General features: G+C 46.1%; 1 protein-coding gene across 1 annotated transcript in view; it reads right to left on the reverse strand.

The window, feature by feature from the left end:
* FBN3 (fibrillin 3) overlaps window positions 1-17,491 on the reverse strand; it is a 112,131-nt gene that overhangs the window by 58,375 nt on the left and 36,265 nt on the right. Inside the window, exons 6-7 of the mRNA XM_059831909.1 lie at window positions 7,569-7,766; window positions 6,031-6,156 (exon numbers count right to left, since the gene is read on the reverse strand). Coding sequence (XP_059687892.1) covers window positions 6,031-6,156; window positions 7,569-7,766 — 324 coding nt within the window. The remainder of the gene's footprint in view (window positions 1-6,030; window positions 6,157-7,568; window positions 7,767-17,491) is intronic.

Consider the following 17,491-nt stretch of genomic DNA (forward strand, 5'->3'; position numbering starts at 1 on the left):
TGGAACCCTCTAAACCACACCAAATCCATGGAAATGAGCTTTTAATGGATCCAAACAATGAGCTCTTCTGTAGACATTTTGTAAGAAAATTGAAAACACGCTAATAAAATGGCTATCATGTTCCATTCGTGAGGAAAGTGGGCCAGCCTACCCACTCTGCTTATGGAAAATGTAGGAAAGCTCCCTCCAATTCAGAAACATGAATGAGATTCAACAGAATAAAAAATAGAGCCTTGACTTCACTAGAAAATCTGGAATTTTGTGTGGTGGTGACAAAAGACTAGCCCATAGGGACATAAGTAGCATCTAACACATCGCCCTACAAATGCTAAATAGAAAGGGGCGAGTAGAAAGAGGTGAGATTTGTAATTAAGGGATTAGTTCTCCCTTGGCAGAATCTGTATCCTGGATATGCCAAAGATGGTCAAGAAGGATCTACCCTGGACAGATGTGAACAGAGCTTGTTGCACAAAGCATGCAGCGCCTCGCACTCCCTTGTCTGGTGTTTGTCTGTGTACTTTTTTGTATCTTGTACGTTATCATCCTGGAACAATTTTGGATGCAAGACATTTATTCCTTTTGGGGCATTGGAAAGCATCCTGGGTGAGGTACTGGCATTACATACTTCACTGATAACGGAGCTGGCTTAGCATTTTGTTACGCAATAGAGGAAGGGCTATTAAGAAAAGAAGTTAAATTATTGGCAGAGAACCACTAGAATTATAGAAGGAAAAGCTTTATCCAGTCAGTGATTCCACCCTTAAGAACATGCCGTGGAATTGATCCCTTAAGTGTAATTTTTATGGTTGCTTCCAGGATAATTTAAAAATGTCACTCTGTGTAACAACCCCCCACTTCCCTATGATTTATTGATAAAGGTCTTTGTAGCAGGAGGACGTGTCTGATTTCAGCTTTGATGTTTCCTTTCTCCATTTTGCACCGTTATTGCCAGGAGTGCTTTCTCGTGTCCTCCTCAACAACTCTTTTCTTGCAGCAGGGTTAAGAAGTCAGCTGGATATAAGCATGCCCTCTTCTCAGTGCTCACACACTTCTCCTTCCCCTGCAAACCTCAACAGATCCTGCTCTTTTCCAGTCTCCCCAAAAGCCAAGCATAGTATCTGCCAATTTAGCCGTAAGCTGGCAACATCTGCCCTCCTTTGCTCATCTTTTCATACAAACACAATATAAATGCAATCTTTTGGCACTTGCAAAGCTGGCCTTGTCCCCAGTGCTGCTTCAGAGAGCAGCCTTCCCCTTCCCCACCCTCAATCCTCCCCCCCTCCACTGCTTGTTTCATGGACTGCTATCTTTCAGAAAGTGAGCAGCCAACTCTCTGTGCCAGAAATTTCTCATTATACATTGCACAGCCCCAAGCTCAGGAACTCTTGATCCCTCGAGCTCCCTCAGAATACAATGAACAAAGGCATAAAATAAGCCACTATTTGAAAGTGTCACATTCATTAGAGATGAGCTGCAGAAATAACTCTGGAACTGAGCAACCCTGAACTTGGAGGATATTTAGGTTCAAATTCAAACTTGATGTGTGCACGTTTTCACATTTTGCAGATAGAAAAAGGACATCGTTTTCCTTCTGGGGTTGACCAAAATTCATCCAGTGTATCCAGCTGCAGCCCCCTCGCATGCTTGGGAGATCAGGGCCTGAGCTGGCCTCCGTTATCAGCATAGAAGATCTTGCATAAGAAAAGCATCTTTATTCTTCAGGGATTCAGGGACTGAAAATGGAGCCTTGATTCCAGGTGCCATTTGTGTTAAGAGATAAGTATCACTATGGGAAACGAACAACATTATCTCTACTCCTGCCTATTCCCACCAATAAACAGCCCAAAGAAGATTAGTGGTACATGCTGCTGCCTTAATGAGGGAGACATCATTAATCAGCAGACACAGTGACACCAGCTCTGACCTTTGGCTCAAACGCAATCCCATCTGCTGACTTCACTCCCCAGGAGGAATCTTCTAAGCAGAAAATACAAGCTCCTGGGAACTAGGGAAGAATTTAACATAGACATTTAATCTAGTTTTAATATTTCCTGGATGCTAGGCTTGGATAAGGAATCTGAAAACAAGAGGAAACCATCTCCTCTTCCTAAAGCAAGACGGTCTCAGTGTAAGCTGAGAAATCACTCCTTTCACCAGCTATAAAGTTAGCGCAAACAGACTCAACAAGGGAGCTCCTGCAGCTTTGAGATTTTAGGCTTGGCGCACACCTGGATAAAGAAAATATCCTCTTATGCTTGTGGTCGTTATTTTTATTAAAACCCTTGGCTCAGTGAGGAGGTTACTTGGACTGATACAGCTACTTTGGCAGTACAGACAATTTCAGCAAATCAAGAATCCGGTGCTTTATCAGCTGTACCAAACAGTTTGCTTCTGACTTATCAAAGCATGCAGCAAACTCTGAGACAGGGCCCAGATCTTCCTATGTTTATGAAGTGTTAGCATCAGATGAACCCCTTACAAGACACTGGCTCTCTATTCCTCTGTTCATGTAGTTTCAGTGACTCACATGGGGTATATGAGAGGGGAGCAGTGGTAACCCAAAGGTATCCTCTTCACCTTCTGACTGCCTGTGGGGACATGCTGGTGATTCATGGCTGGGAAACAAGCCCTCAAAAACAATCTCAACCCTGTCAGTTTAGAGCATCCCTCGTGTTCATGCCATTTGCACAGATGGACCCCTAGGTCAGTAAATCACACCGAAGGAAAGCATCCTCTTTTGGTGGTCTCCTTAGCAATTGAGGTAAGATAAGTGATGGAACAGACACCGTAGATGCTGGAGATGTCTCTTTTTATGGCCATCCAGGAAGGAGAGTGAAAGGAAGCTGTTTATGGCCACATCACGCTGCTTTTGCAGGCGTTCTGGGAAGTGGGGACCCACGCAGAGGCCCCTCGCATCTGGATGACAGATTCAGACAATGGATTGTTTTTAATCTTGGTATATAGGAGATTCCAGCTAAACTGATTTCATATGTGCTTTGCCTGGTCCCCAGCCAGCACGGGTGAGGCAGACCAAGGCAAGAACAATTTTTTGTGTCCTGAGGTTGGGTCCATGGTTCTAGCGCAGTTCAGCCTCAGCCCGTTGGCCAGGCAAATTGCACAGGACATCATTGGGTATGGGGAACTGGTTCTTCACCTGAGATGCATGTAAAAAGGCTGTTTTGGATTCTACCGGTTCCAAGTCCTTGGATGCCGGAGCACCACAAGAAACCCTTCTGTTAAAATTTTAGAAAGTGTCCTGGCATCCTGCCAAGGAAGATCCACTGACACAGATGTCTTCTCAACATAAAAGAACGTCCACCCCCCACCGAAGGATTAACCTCTGGTGTCTCACTTCGGAAAAGTTTTTCTGAAGGGCTGAACCCAGGTCGCACCACACGCCCTGACACAGAGGCTGCTAGACTTATACTAGCAAGGAAAAGGTCTGGATTGCAGGAGCGTGGGGATATGGGAACAGTCACCTGGAAGCAGTGATGCTCCTTTCCCTGAGAACTGACTGTTGGGAGAAGCCCCAAGGGACAACGTATGCTGTCAAACCCATGGTGCCACGGGGGCGGGTTGCTGTGATCCTGAATGCTTGAAGTGCTCTCTCTGTGTAACTTTGCCACCTGGAAACAAATTCCAGGTTAAACGTCTGGATTCTAGGGTATTCATCATCCCTTGTCTTGGTTACAACAGAGCCTTGGAGAGGAATGAAAGGGAAGTGGAGTTCCTGAAGCCCAGCTAGGTGCGACGCAATCACACCAGCAGAACGAACACGTTTTATCCCTAAAATGGCAAACGCAGGCCAGCAGGGTTTCATTAGGGTATGTGGGAAAGAGCTTTAACAACCAAGGCAGGAAAAGTTTAATGCTGTTTTCCTTTTCATTTGCCAGATGTTTGGAAAATACAACAAATGTTTATTCCCCTACTTCTGAGAGGTGCAGCCTGCCTGGCAAGGTATGCGTCTGGCCCATGAGAACTGCTGCAAAATGCTTGGGGAGAGCGTGTCCTTCCTACAGAGATCTGCCCACCTCTCAGAGAGACGCTGAGCGGTAATAAAGGAGATGCTGAAGCTGGACCTTAAGGAACTGGAGCCAGACTCTCATGAAGAGGGCTCGGATTGGCGGCACTGTGAGTGTTTAATATACTGACTGCACCTCATCCTGCCTGTGCTCCAAACTTTACTCCAGAAGTGTGTGCCTTATGGCATGGACCAAGACATTGCCTCTCACTCTCTAGGTCAGTACTGAATTTAACTAAGGAATACAGTGGACCAACTTACCCTGAGTCCAAGAGCAAAGAGCAGTTCCAGAGGCTTCCAGAGGCAGGCAGAGTTCTGCCTTAACTACTACAACTAGTCTTAACATTGTCAAATTTTCACACCCCAAATGAAACTAGTCCTCCGGTCTGAGGACCAGGTATTTGGTCATTTCTAAGCAACTCTGCTAACACCTGGAAAGTAATTCCCTCGAAAACGGCACAGCGCTCTGCACCATCTTACCAGACCCTGCTGAGCTGTTGAGACTGATCCTTTCTGTTTCCTGCAGCCCCACCTCCAGACGTGGGGGTCTGACTACCGACACTGCAGATCAGCTCGCCCGCATGTTCAGAGCACAGTTGCACCTGCACATCTGGGCAAGGCATCTGGGTCCTACACTGAAGTGGGTTTAAAAGAGTAATTAATACTTAAACTCCTCCAACTTCTGTGCTGAAGAAGAGGCAAAGAGGAGTTTCTGCAAAGTTCCCTTCCATCAGGTTGGGAACTTCTCCAGAGCCAGGCTAAGGCTGATGCTGAGTAGAGGCAGACTGCATTCTCCACTGCTTGGCTTCAAGCTACAGTAGCTCCATAGCTAAGGCAGTAATACTTCAGAGCATCCCTAACTGTAAGCACAAACCATGCCTCTGAAGCACTGTATCATTTCCAAGAGAGATGCTGAGGCTGAAAAGGTCACTCCCACTTACAACTCAGTTGAAGATGAGCAAGGTACATCCTACAAAGTAACCAGAAAGACAGGAAAACCAGGCACAGCAGGCAGGCTGTCTGCAGACAACCCTGGGTTGGCAGGGAGGTATGCTGCTCCTGTGGGGCTGAGCAGTATCAGGCCACTGGCTCAAAGAAGGGATGCCCACAGGCATGCTGCTGACTGGCATTGCACGTCTCTAATACCATATTTTCATTTGTGCCTGCTTTGTACTCAAGGACAAGGTTCAGGTTCTGGCCAACATGTCAGTTTGGAATAACATCACCAAGTCAGTGAAGCAACACTGCGTTTACTTGCTCCATACCCTCCTCTCATGGAATCAGATCTTCTGCAGTGCACTAAGAACCATGATGTTATTTCTGGCTGTCTTACTCCATTACCATCCCAGCTAGTCAGACTCTACCTGCCTTGCCTTCCTTCCTGTTACTCTATTGAACTAGAGGCAACAAGTTGCAAGCTGCAAAAAGATAAATATCAAGGGGGTATAAGGAAAATATTCCTCACCATGACAGTGGTGCAACCCTGGGACAAGAGCCCCAAAAGAAAAGGCTTTGGGTTTTCAAAACTCGATCAAACAGAGCAACATGAGCAACCTGATTTAGCTTTGAAGCCAGCCCTGATCTAAGCAGGAGGTTGAACTAAAGCCATCCAGAGGTCCCTTCTGTTCAATGAGTCTGTGTTGCCATTAAAATATCTTTCAGAAAACACCTGCATGAAATAAAAAACTCTTTCTAGTTTAAGAGAAGATCAGACAAGCTCTATTCCTCATTTCCTTGCCTTAGACTGTGAGAAGTGGATAAACACATCAGCGATTCATATTGCAGTACATTTTCTAACATGCCTCGATGCTTGCAGTACTCCCTCCTACCTGGAAATGAGGATCAAGGCTGGCATGGGAGCTCTTTCCCATCTCTACTTTGCCAGCCTTGGACATGCCCTGTGAGCAGAGAGATTCTTAAGTTTTTAAATGCCCTTGTGCTCTCAGAGTGTACCTGGGAACCCAGGGCTGAGCAGTCTGGTGAAGCCATGCAGAAGTCCGCAATCTTACCTTCACACCTGTGGCTGGTCTCGCTCTGCTTGTGTCCCGCAGGGCATTTGCACTCGTAAGAACCCACTGTGTTGATGCAGTTACCACCTTGACAGAGGCCAGGAATGGCTTGACATTCATCCACATCTGCAGGAAGAACAAAGATGTTAGAAAGTGCAACCATTGCTACAGATGAATGTTCTATCCCAGCATGGTGGAAGTGCTATGAGAAAGAAGAAGCTTTGCTCTAAGTAGGTGGATTTACATTTCCGAATGCAATTACCCATCAGATTACATTAGAGATAAGGTGAAGGACAGAAAACGGACATAAAGGTATTGCTGGCTTATCTACACAAGCAAGAGGGAGACAAAAGTATAGTAATGTTTTACAAAGCAAACATCAATGTGTCTAATTCCTCATGGTTCATTCCAGGTTGGTAGTTGAGTTGCAGATGAGAGTTGGTTTGGAGGGATGTCCTCCTGCAGCCTTCAGAGAGCAACATCTGCTGCGGACAGAGAGGGGAACCTATGGACTGTAAGCTTTTGCTCTTCAGCTCCATCCCAAGAAGGCTCATCCTGCAGCCATGGCCTCCTCCTCTGTGAGGGGACACCGTGCTTTCCAAAGCACCTCAGGAAGGCCTCACTACTTGCTGCCAGAACCAGCACGCTCATGTGCTGCAGATATTATTTATACTCCTGTTCTGCTTGCAGTAACAGTGAGTGGCAAATCTATTAAGTAAGCCAAGCTCTCCTGAAGAGACTGGGGCCATAAAGTGCCGACTACAATAGACAGCAAGACAATTCTCCTCTTCAGCCTTTCCCATTTTATCCTACAGACACGGGCCAATGTGGGATTTGGACTGTAATTTTGGCTTTTGATCGTGACCGGTAAAGGCTGAAATGAGTTGCAGACGCAGAAAGGAATTCATGCAACTCTACATGGAGACCCCTGCAACCCACCAGTAGGGAGAAGCAACAGCAGCTCCAAAAAGGCTGCCAATGGGATCTGCTGATGGGAACTCAGTGGACCATTCTGCTCTTTTTGCCAGGGTGTCCTAGACATTGAATGCAACCTCTAAGCATGTGATTTATGTACATTTTAATTGCTTGTGCGATCTCAAAGGAGTTATGGCTTCTGTTTTGAAACAATAATACAATTTATAGAGCACTAATCACCTGATACAAGTGCTGATCACGTTCCAGTGCTGGGACAGAAGCTCCGACAACAACAGCAGCACCACAAAATGAGGGTATATGGGAGGCTGTAACTTAGTTTTAAACCTGGAGAAGCACTAGCCTGATTCACAACATCTTGTGGGATGGAGGAACAGCACCTGAGAACCGCAGCATGGCCAGAATCTTTAAGTGAGCCAAGATGATCTTAGGTGATCCCATGAGAGACCCAAGTGACGGTCTGGGGCATACAATGATGGATTTAGCAAAGTTTACACAGAGAACTGTTCTCTGTATTGGGGCTCCTGGCAGTCATTCATCACTTGCCCTTTCAGTACACAACAGGATGGATAAGGGAACAACCTTTAGATGCTCATGGCATTTACCTTGGCAGGCTCCAGTACGAATGTTGGGAATGAAACCTCGGCGGCAGGGGTGAGGTTGGGCAGGGCACATCTCACATGGGTGACCCCAGGCCCGTCCAATGGTGGCACAACACATGGTCTTGGTGCAGACGATCCCACTGAGTTGGCCCTGGCACATCTGGTTATTTACTTGGCTAAAGCAGGGACCAGTACGATAGTCTGAGGGAGAACAATAACATTCACAGGTTAGATTAAGACACAAACACAAGGTCTTCTGCCTAACACACAGAGTGCCTATTCCCCTTCCTACCAGCACAGCCATTCGGGTGCAAAGTCAACAAGTTCTGGAAAAAAAAAATCTGCAGTCATGAAAAGAACAAAAATTTAAGACCAAGCTGGAGACCAGTCCTGGAGGTGGTGACCTCCTTTCTGCTGCATGCTTCATGTGGTCATCTAGAGGTTCTCCAAGCCAGCTCTTCCTGGTCTCCCTCAGGCTCATCCCACGAACTATACTTATTCTATGCCTTGAGTCACTCCCTTTAAGTACCGGCCCTAGAATGAACTCAAAATATGAGATGTCAGGCAAAGAGGCAATTTCAGGGCTGTAAGTTCATCTGTTCTGTGGAACTGCTGGGGTCAGCAAAGCAATCAAACTTCATTTAAGTTAGGGGCAAAGATGCATATGGAGATGACGTGGTACAAGCATCTCATGGACAGCCTTGGGGCCTGAGAGTCCATGTAATGTAAACATATAGGATGATGGAGATACCTTCCTGCCAGATCACTTCTACTTGGCTTGCAGAGGAAGAGTCCTAGATCTCACACACAAAATGTTCTGTGAGAAAGTTTCCAAACCTTTCCCCGTGATGTCTACTGTAAACCCCGCAAAGGGATTTCTACACTCTCTGACAGCCTCTGTAAAGGCAACCTCCTGCAGTAATACACGTCATTGTGATTAATTTCTTCGGTTTAACTCTTAAAGGTCCCCTGGCAATTTTAACTAGATCTTTAAAACCCAGATGCTGCAGAAACAACCAGCCTGTTTCTCATTCCCAACAAGGATCCTCCTATCCCTTAAATCCAAAAAGATTTTGCAAGGCTTGTTTGCACTAAGGAATGTGGTTTTGCCACTGTCTGGGCTCTCGTGACCCTTGATTAGGGATATTAGCACAGCAGGCATTCATCAGGAAACAAAATTCTTAAACAAGAGGTTTTTTCCTGCTACTGGGAATAGATGATTGCATGCAAGTGTTTGATCTGTGGCTGGAAAAAGGACCTTTAACCATGTTATTGTCAGACCAGAAAATTCCACATTAACTGCCTAAGGAAGTTAGGTGTTGGTCAAGTAGCTGTTATTTCACATAGTCTGGATTAGATTTGCAAAGTTGCTTACGGAATTTTGATGTTGGAGTGCCCAGCAATTAGTAATTGACTGTGAACCCAAATCCCTGCATCAGTACCCAGATTAGCCCACAGCTATCTTCGCAGCGAAAGATTTGGATTTGACATGTGAAACAACAAAAAACTTGTGTGAAAAGTGGTTATACCTAAATCATGAGCCATGGGCAGCACTGGCACCCACATCTAAAGACTAATAGTTCTGTTTCCAGAAATCTCTTAGGATAATATGGACGCTCAACAAAGCAAAGCTCCATTTCTTGGCCTGCCAGTTCTGAGATACAAGGCTTTCCACACATGATCTTTGCAAACAAGTCCCTTATTTTTAAAGCCTGACACACATGTGCAAAGAATAAAAAACAAGGAAAACCATTAAATAGACAGTTTGAGGCAGAAAGCTTTCTCCCATAGACTATGTCTGTATGACAGCCACATTGGCAGAACCTACATTTGCATGAAACCATGACAGAGTGCCTTTATCCGGGGCTGTAAAAGATCATCTGGACATGCTGGTAATTAGCGCAGGCTTTAGACCGACAATGCCTGTGTCGATGTGCCTTCCTCACTCCTGTGGCTTGTGCTGAGTAAAAACTGTGCGAGGTTCATCTGTGTTATAATTATCCCACCTGGCATCAGGATAAGCACAAGCTACATGGAAACCACACAACAAATCCTCCTCTGTCTCTGGGAAAGAATCAATTAGTGCAATAATTGCTTAATTCCAGCTTAATGCTTCCTCCGATTTGTATTTCTTGGGCAGCTGGGAGCACAGGCATACTTGAAAATTAAAAGTGTCAAAAGAAGTTTGGTTTGTGGATGTCACTGAGAAGTAACCAGCAAGAGGCGCTTGAGAGAAAAAAAGAGCAATGATTTTGAAGTTACATTGGTATATAGGTGACATGATCTCATAAAAATGCCTTTGTTTGGGAATCAGAACAGAAATATGTACTATGTTTGCAATGTTGAATTACCAAATGATCATCTTTTGGTTTTTGACCCAAATTTTAACAAGATACCAAAGCACACGGTCCTCATTAATGTCTCCTGCCAAGCCAAGCTTAACACTTTAGTTCTTTCTAGTTTATTCCTAGAAAATAAATCAACAAAATTTGAGTTGTTTTGTCACCCATTGCCTTTTTTTATACAACTGAAAGGCTCTTGCTCCAATTGTCAACCTTGAGGAAAAGGCCAAGGAGAGCTCTTTATAACCACACCAGCAAACAATTCAAACCTTCTCAACAATCATACCCAAAGAACTATGAAAGAAATTGCTTTGTGATCCTATTTCAATGGAGAAATCAACTCAGTAACAGACAAAAAGCCTAAGAGGCTGTACTAAAGCATTAGGAGAGGACTGAAGAACCAGAGCAAGAGCATGATCACTAAACTCACAGTTTGTTTCCACCCTGAGGGCTGCTTGCAGTTCTGGCCCCCAACTCTGAGAGCAGCCAGCAGAATGGGGAAAGGCTCAGAAAAGGGCAATAAGGATGATCAAAGGTGTGGAAGGGCTTTTGTAGGAGGGACAGCTGCCCCAGTCGGCAGTCCTCAGCCTGAAAACGAAACACCTGGAGGAAGGTCTGAGAGCAGGGTGCAAGATCATGAGTGGCATAAGGAGGAACAGACTTGCAGAGCCAGAACCAGGAGGCATCATAGGAGGATAAGAAGTGATGCTCTCTCAAGAGAAATTGAGGAAAGGGGTTCTTTGGGCAACACATAAATTAAGGGGAATTCTTCTAACAGAGGATGTTGTGAATTGTCAAAGGTTGTGAGCTACAGGTGCCTGGAGCCCAGGAGTGTCTTACAGAGGAAGATCATACCGGATTGCGTTGTTCCCCAGACATTAGCTTATGGACACTGCCAGAGCTTTGAGGCACAACCTCATCTCAGCCAAGGGCCCTCAATCACCCTCGTACCACTTTGTAAGCCTGCCAGGCAGTTACATTTCAGAGTGGGTTTTGGTTCAGCGTTGTGCTGCAGCGTTGTTGCAGCTGGAGCCTCTGTGTTAGATAACTGCGGTCAGGTGGGCTGCAGCTCTCTTTGAATGTGGCAGTGCCTATGTGCTTACAGTGAAATATCATACATTTTTATGAGCTATTCTGAAGCCTCGTTAACCCTAGGACAATGCAGACACACCTAATAAAGAGGGCTCGCGTTCCCCCTTTCCTAGTCAAAAGGAGCGCGGAGAAGAACGTGTGTCTGATGTCATTGTGGTTGTGCCTACAAAGGGCTCTGACTGACTTAGAAAGTCAGATCACATAACCCAAAATCAATGCACGGCAGCACTGTAGGAAAGGGGTAAACTTGCACCTCCCACATCATCTCGCTGAGGCATGGCTGGATGCACTGCAGCAAGAAATCCTTGAGATTGATAATGAAAGCGCGATTGTAAGAACAACCCCTTTTAAACAAATAATTGACAAAAATAGATTTTCATATGTAGATTACTTCTTTGGAGGGAATGAAGCCAAGGAAATTGCAGTCTGGAGTCCAGAAAGCCTGGCTGCATTCCAGCTCCCATCTGTTGCTAATTTTAATGGTCAAATTATTAAATTTTTAATGAGGCACCAATCAAATTTTATTAAGGAAATATGCACACTTAGGCGATGTCTAAAGCCCTTTTACGGTCTATGTATGGGATCCCGTCTCCCAGGAACCCTGTCACAGGTAGTTGCCCTTCAGAAGTTTGGTCTTTGCTGGTACGTTTCTTAGAAGAACAGAGATGGGGTGGCTTCCTCGCTGAAAGCTGAGAGTCCTTCCCATTTCCTCTGTCAAGCTCACTCAGCCTTGCAATAAGTGTCCAGTGGTCGGATATGGACGAGTTCCACCTTTCCATCTGCAGGTCAAGTTCTCATTAAAGGGACTGCAGGAAATAATGGATCAGGCTTTACTTTGGGAATCAGTCAGGATCTTTTCACCTCTGCTGAAGAGACTTAACACAGCAGGGCCGTGCATATCTGGGCCTTTTCCAATCACTTGTAGCTACAAGAAACAAAGCGCCAGCTCACTACCTGACTTAACCTCTCCAAATACAGTCTTGCAAAGAGTAAACACACAGGATCACAAGAGTAAACACATCAGCTTCTCTCCCAGCATCAGCCTCATCCATGCGCTGATCTCATTTTTCTTTCTTGCCCTATTAATGTCAAAGTAGACCATGCTCAGCACATTCACCCTGCAGATTTCTCATCACCATAGAGTTAGATTAGGTTACTATTCATGCCTACCTGTCTTGAGCAGCCAGCAAGGAGAGAGAGCGCTCAAATTGCAAAAGGCACCAAGGAATCGGAGTTGAAGAGTCAACGTGTTTGCATTAACCGCAAGAAATCTGACTCCTTGCTATGCTCTCTGTTTTTAAACCCTCGCCCCCCCACCCCACCGAGGCAGTATGGCTTTGAAGCACCACCTAGCCTGGACTAGGGACTTTTGCAGATGCTGCAGAGTCAGGCTGGGGCTACAGTGAGTCTTATCTACCTAATCCTGCAGCCAACACAGGCCCCAGATATGCTCAGAAGAGGAAGCGTAACAGGAATAGACCTCACTCCCAGTTTCCATGTTTGGCCGGTTGTCATGGAGATCGTTAGGAACCCCTACAGCTAACGAATGGTCATTCCTGACAATTCCAAGCCGCAAACCCTTGGGGAGTTAATGGGTGGGATCCCTGCCATTACACATGCTCTTACACTGAGCCACGCTATTCCACTTGCAAACAGCTTCCTGAAAATATCCCTGTAGACTTTTTTAACTTTCCTGATTAGTGTGTCTAGGATGTAAGTGGAGGAAGGATTCATGGTTGCTGCCTTCACCCACGTGCTGCGTGGAGTCCTGCTGGAAGGGGTGGTATATTGAAGTGCAGTAGGTGGGTTCAAGTACTTCTGGTTCAGCCCAGCCAGCCCACAAAACCTCGCACTTTCCCCGTTTCCAGCGCTCGGGGTGCTGCGCTGACCAGGGATGCTGCCCGGGCTTTGCCCACCCTACTTAACCCAAGTTCACCTTGCCAGAACCTGTCTCACCTCCTACAAGAGGTAATAAAGAACGACACACTACTCTTTGCCAACCGTGGCTATAATTTATGCCAGAAATGCAGCTTGGACTCATTAAAAAAGAATAATCAGTTTCAGACTATTTAAAATTACCACTCTGAGGCTATCAAACATTTATGTACAGCAGTTGGAAGGCACCTTCTCTATCGCTCACTTTTCCCAGTGCTAAATGAAAACAATGGAAATCTTTTGTAGGGAATGTTTCCCTGGGATATATGGCATAGTTCAATGCCATTATTTTGCAGGGAAATTTTAATTTCAGCAACTCAGGCTGATTTCTTTGAAGGGGCTCTCAAACTGAACACTTCTATAAGCTAGGGCATTTTTCAAATGTTTTGTAACACCTGATTGAAACAGTATCTGAACCTGAAATATTTACAACTTTATTTCATATCCAATTTAAATTACCGCTTTGCTGTGGGGGGAAAAAAAAAGGCATTTAAAATTAACATTTTACTCCCTTTTAACTGGTTCTTACTGTCCCTTTGGGAAAATCGGTAGTTTTTGACAAAGAACTTCTGAAGAGAAGCATTTTGTTTGAAAATTTTCACGAGAAAAAGGATAACTTCCTCCACTTCTGTAACATCCATCTACCCAGCGGGCTGTCACCGAGTAAATTAATGCTTGCAATGGGAATTCAGATCCCTGGGTAAAGATGCAAAAGCAGGAACAGTTGTTCTACTTTCCTTGCTATTTAAAACACAATCCTAGAAAGACGAATATGCCTGACCCCAGCCGTGTAAGCAGATCTGCAGAGCCCAGGCTAAAAGGAAGGTGAAGGGACTGAAGAGCTCTCCTCTGTGCCATTTCTCCGGCACCATTTGGCTGGAATCCCCTCATGAGACAGGCCATGGGCTGGGTGAATTCCTTCTTTACAAAATAAATAAATAGAGCAGCAAGGAAGAAGAGATTTTTCTTTGCTAAAAATCAAATTCCTTCTCATAATAAACAATGCTTTCGCTGAAGGCTTTTTCTTAAAACAGTAAAGACAAACGTTGCCTGTAAGAAATCCCCGGGGAGCTACAGACCTCGCTGGGATGAGGTCACTACAACACATGCCCCAGGCTTTGGCAGGCTTCCACGTTGCTTTCTAAAAGCTCCAGCAACCCAGTACCGGAGAGCAAGGAGAGTGGATATCAAGCCCAGTATCTATTTTTCTATTTTCAATGAATGATTTCCATCAGCTGGAGGCTTGGTCCCCCAGGCCACGGGAGCACAGCCTTGCAATTCTTTCTGTCTGTAACCTTCTGGGCTTTTGGAGCGAGACAAACAGCCGGCTCCGGGAGTGAGCGAGAGCCGACACAACCAAGGCAAGGCACTAATCTGGCAGATCCCTCTACAAACTTCTACCCAAAAAGATTCCCACACAAGCTCTGGCTGCTTGTGATGGGGGTGTTCCCTAGAGGGGAGAAGGCTGGCTGTGCCCTCTGGGACCCACCAGGAGAGCTGATAACTTACAAATTAAATGCTTAATGGAGCAATTCATGCCCTGGGCATAGAGAGACCGTGACGGTATGGGAAAGATCCAGGGGAACAGCACCCAAAAGCCACCAGGCAACCAACCAACTGAAAGGAGCCAAGCAAGAATCCTGCGATTATTTCTATTGCAGTAAAGGTGAACGCAGAGATTTTACAAAAAATTGAATTTACAGAAAATTGACCGTAGGTCTCGGCACACAACGCAACTCTAAATATCCGCTAAGCCTCTCGGGCTGTGCCGATGGGTGACAGCTTTGGGGGGAGGGGGCATGGGGGATGCAGGGAGAACAGCGTGAGGGTCTCCGTAAAGGGCTCCTTTCTCATGGAATACTTTCTCCACCTAGTCATTTCCTTACCTCATACAAACAGAGCCACATTCCTGATGTTTAACTGTTTGGACTTTTGCAGAAAAGAAAAAGCTGGCTGGAGCAGTTTATAAGGCCAGACATTCCAAGTGCTGAAAAAACATATTCAAAGGAAATAGTAAAGGGAGAACTTTTTTAAGTTTTCCTGTCCTATTTTTACAGTTTCCTGTCAAAGTCTTAGCCTGATGAAACCTGAGATAGAGCTCCATGCACAACCCTCCTCCAAGGGCTCTCCGCTGCAGCAGCATGGGAGGCACAAAGCACACACGCGGCAACACGGGGCCCGCAGTTCCAGCAGTTGTAGAAATGTCTGGGAGGGTTGGAGCAGGGGGCTGGCACTGCCACGCTGTGTCCTCCGTCCTGGAAGAGACCACGGGGTCAGAACGCTGTGGACTGTTGAATTACTGCCAGACCAGTTAGCTCAGAGATGGAGGTGCAGGAATGGAGGTCCTGGGCGTGGCATGGGGGTTTGATAGCTCCAGACCCTTTCCCACATGCATACACACCCCAGGTGGAAGCCTTGCACCTCTCAAACTCCTTTGGCAGAGATCATGGCTACGGGCAGACTCCTGGATACGGGAGGAAAGAGTATATGGAGGTGGTGGCTGGGCTGGGCTGAACTGTGCTGAATTTGGGGGGATTCCTCCCGGACAGCTGATTGTGTGTTCCTGATAGGGCTGAGTAAGGGAAGGAGAAATTTGTGTCCGCCAGATGGGAAGCATTTTTGGGCAGAGGGTTTGTGAACTTTGCCTACCTTCCTTCTGGGACAATGGACTTGGAGGAGGTGATGGCAAGGACACTGCTGAGCAAGGACTTCCAAATAACGTGGTTGGGTTTACAGGTCTTGCCAGATTGCATTAATGCTACTGGGCATGAGCTGCAGTCGTCTTCATCTGTCCGTTGCTACATTCAGCAAAGGTTTTGTATTTCAAAAGTGGCAATGCAATGCTTGTGCTAGGGAGGGCAAGGTGTTCTTTGGAAGAGGCTTATCCACAGTTAAAGTATCTTGAAACAGAAGGAAGAAGTCACAGAGATGACCAAGCAGACACAAATAGCATGTTATTAGATTCTTCTCAGACTGAATTAATGGAAGTGGAAACACTGCACTGTCCTTAGCATTTTCTTATCCCAGTACGCTCTAGCAGGCTTTGTCTTTGCATTCAATGGGAAGCGTTCCGGTTCCCTGCCACAGATGGGGTGTGTGGACCCTGCTTGGCTGGACCAGGCCTGGAGCTGCTGTGCCACCGTGAGCTGAGTGCCCATTCACAGAACTGCCCAAGGGCCTCGAGTAGGTGTGGACCAAGCAATGCCTCTCCTGCCAGTCTGCGTTCCTCCTCGTCCACCTTCAGGGGCTTGCAGAGAACAGAGGTTGATGCACAGCCTTGGGTTGATACCGGTGCACCAGACTGCAGACGTTCATGCGTCTACCTCCAAACGTGCTCCACTGAGGCTGGGGCTGTGATGTGATGTCGCATTGCACTCCTCACAGCCAGATGGCACAGGGCTGCTTACTGCCCTTGCAGAGAGAGTTTCTAGATTTGGGTGAGGTGTGAAACCACGCACTTCTCTTCACGCCACTTTTCTCCCACAAGGATCAGCAGGATCAACAACATCAGGAGACTCTTACTCATGGACACCCTCTCCACAGTGAGAATAAGAGAGAGAGAAAGCCACACATCACTGCATCCAAGAGCGATGAAGGGTCAGAAGATAAGACAGTCACCTTCCTGCCCAACCCAGAGCTGGCAATGAGGTGCTAGCTGCAGAGACAAGAAGGTCGCAACCTGTGCTGGTCCAGCCTCCTCAGCTCACGCAGCTACAGCTGACTCAAACGCTCCTGTGCTTCTTAGTGGCAATGCAAACGGCTTGCCTATGGACAAGGTCGACTCATCCATCTCTTTGCAAAGGGGGAACCGTAGTATGTGATTGTCTCATTAAAGATTGTACCATAAAGCCCACGGGCATGCAGGAAAATTATATGTGCAGGATGCGTCTCCATCCCACCAGTACTCCCAGCAGATTATGACTGGCTTTCTGCAGAGATCAGAGGGAAATGTGGTTTCACAGAACTATAATTATTTTATCAAGTAAACCTATCTGCAGGAGGAAAATGGCAACCTACAATTGAGTACAGAGTTGAACTCCACTCATGGTGAAGTTTCTGCCAGACCTTTCTGCATAAAGGCAGGCAAGTTATAGCAGTAGATGTCAGAGCTCTTCGGACTACAGTTGATTATCAAAATGCTTTTTCTACCACAGTGTGGAGAAATAGGAGCTTATGCCTCAACTTTGGAGGCAGGCTGAGGAGAAGGAACTCCGTCACATATCTCAGCTATGAGTTCTGCTTTATGTCTTAACATCTGGATTAACAGAGCACTAGGAAAAATCAGCTGAACGCCTGGTTTCTAACGAGGATGAGAAATCTCTTTGTAAACACAGCCTTTTGTTAAAAAGCTCATCTGAGGGGGGGAGAAAAATCTTAACTGCTGCCAATAGCATTCCTCCATAAGATTTTTGGTTGAAGTAATTTCAAGCTTAATCTGGAAGTGATAGGAAGAAGGGTTTGCCGAGTGTTTGGCAAAGTCGTGTCTCGGCTGCATCCTATACTCACACCACCCAGATGGCTTTGAGTGGGCAGGACAGAAAGGAGCCACCATAGCCA

The sequence above is a fragment of the Gavia stellata genome, chromosome 32 (assembly GCF_030936135.1).
Source record: "Gavia stellata isolate bGavSte3 chromosome 32, bGavSte3.hap2, whole genome shotgun sequence".
NCBI lineage: Eukaryota > Metazoa > Chordata > Aves > Gaviiformes > Gaviidae > Gavia > Gavia stellata.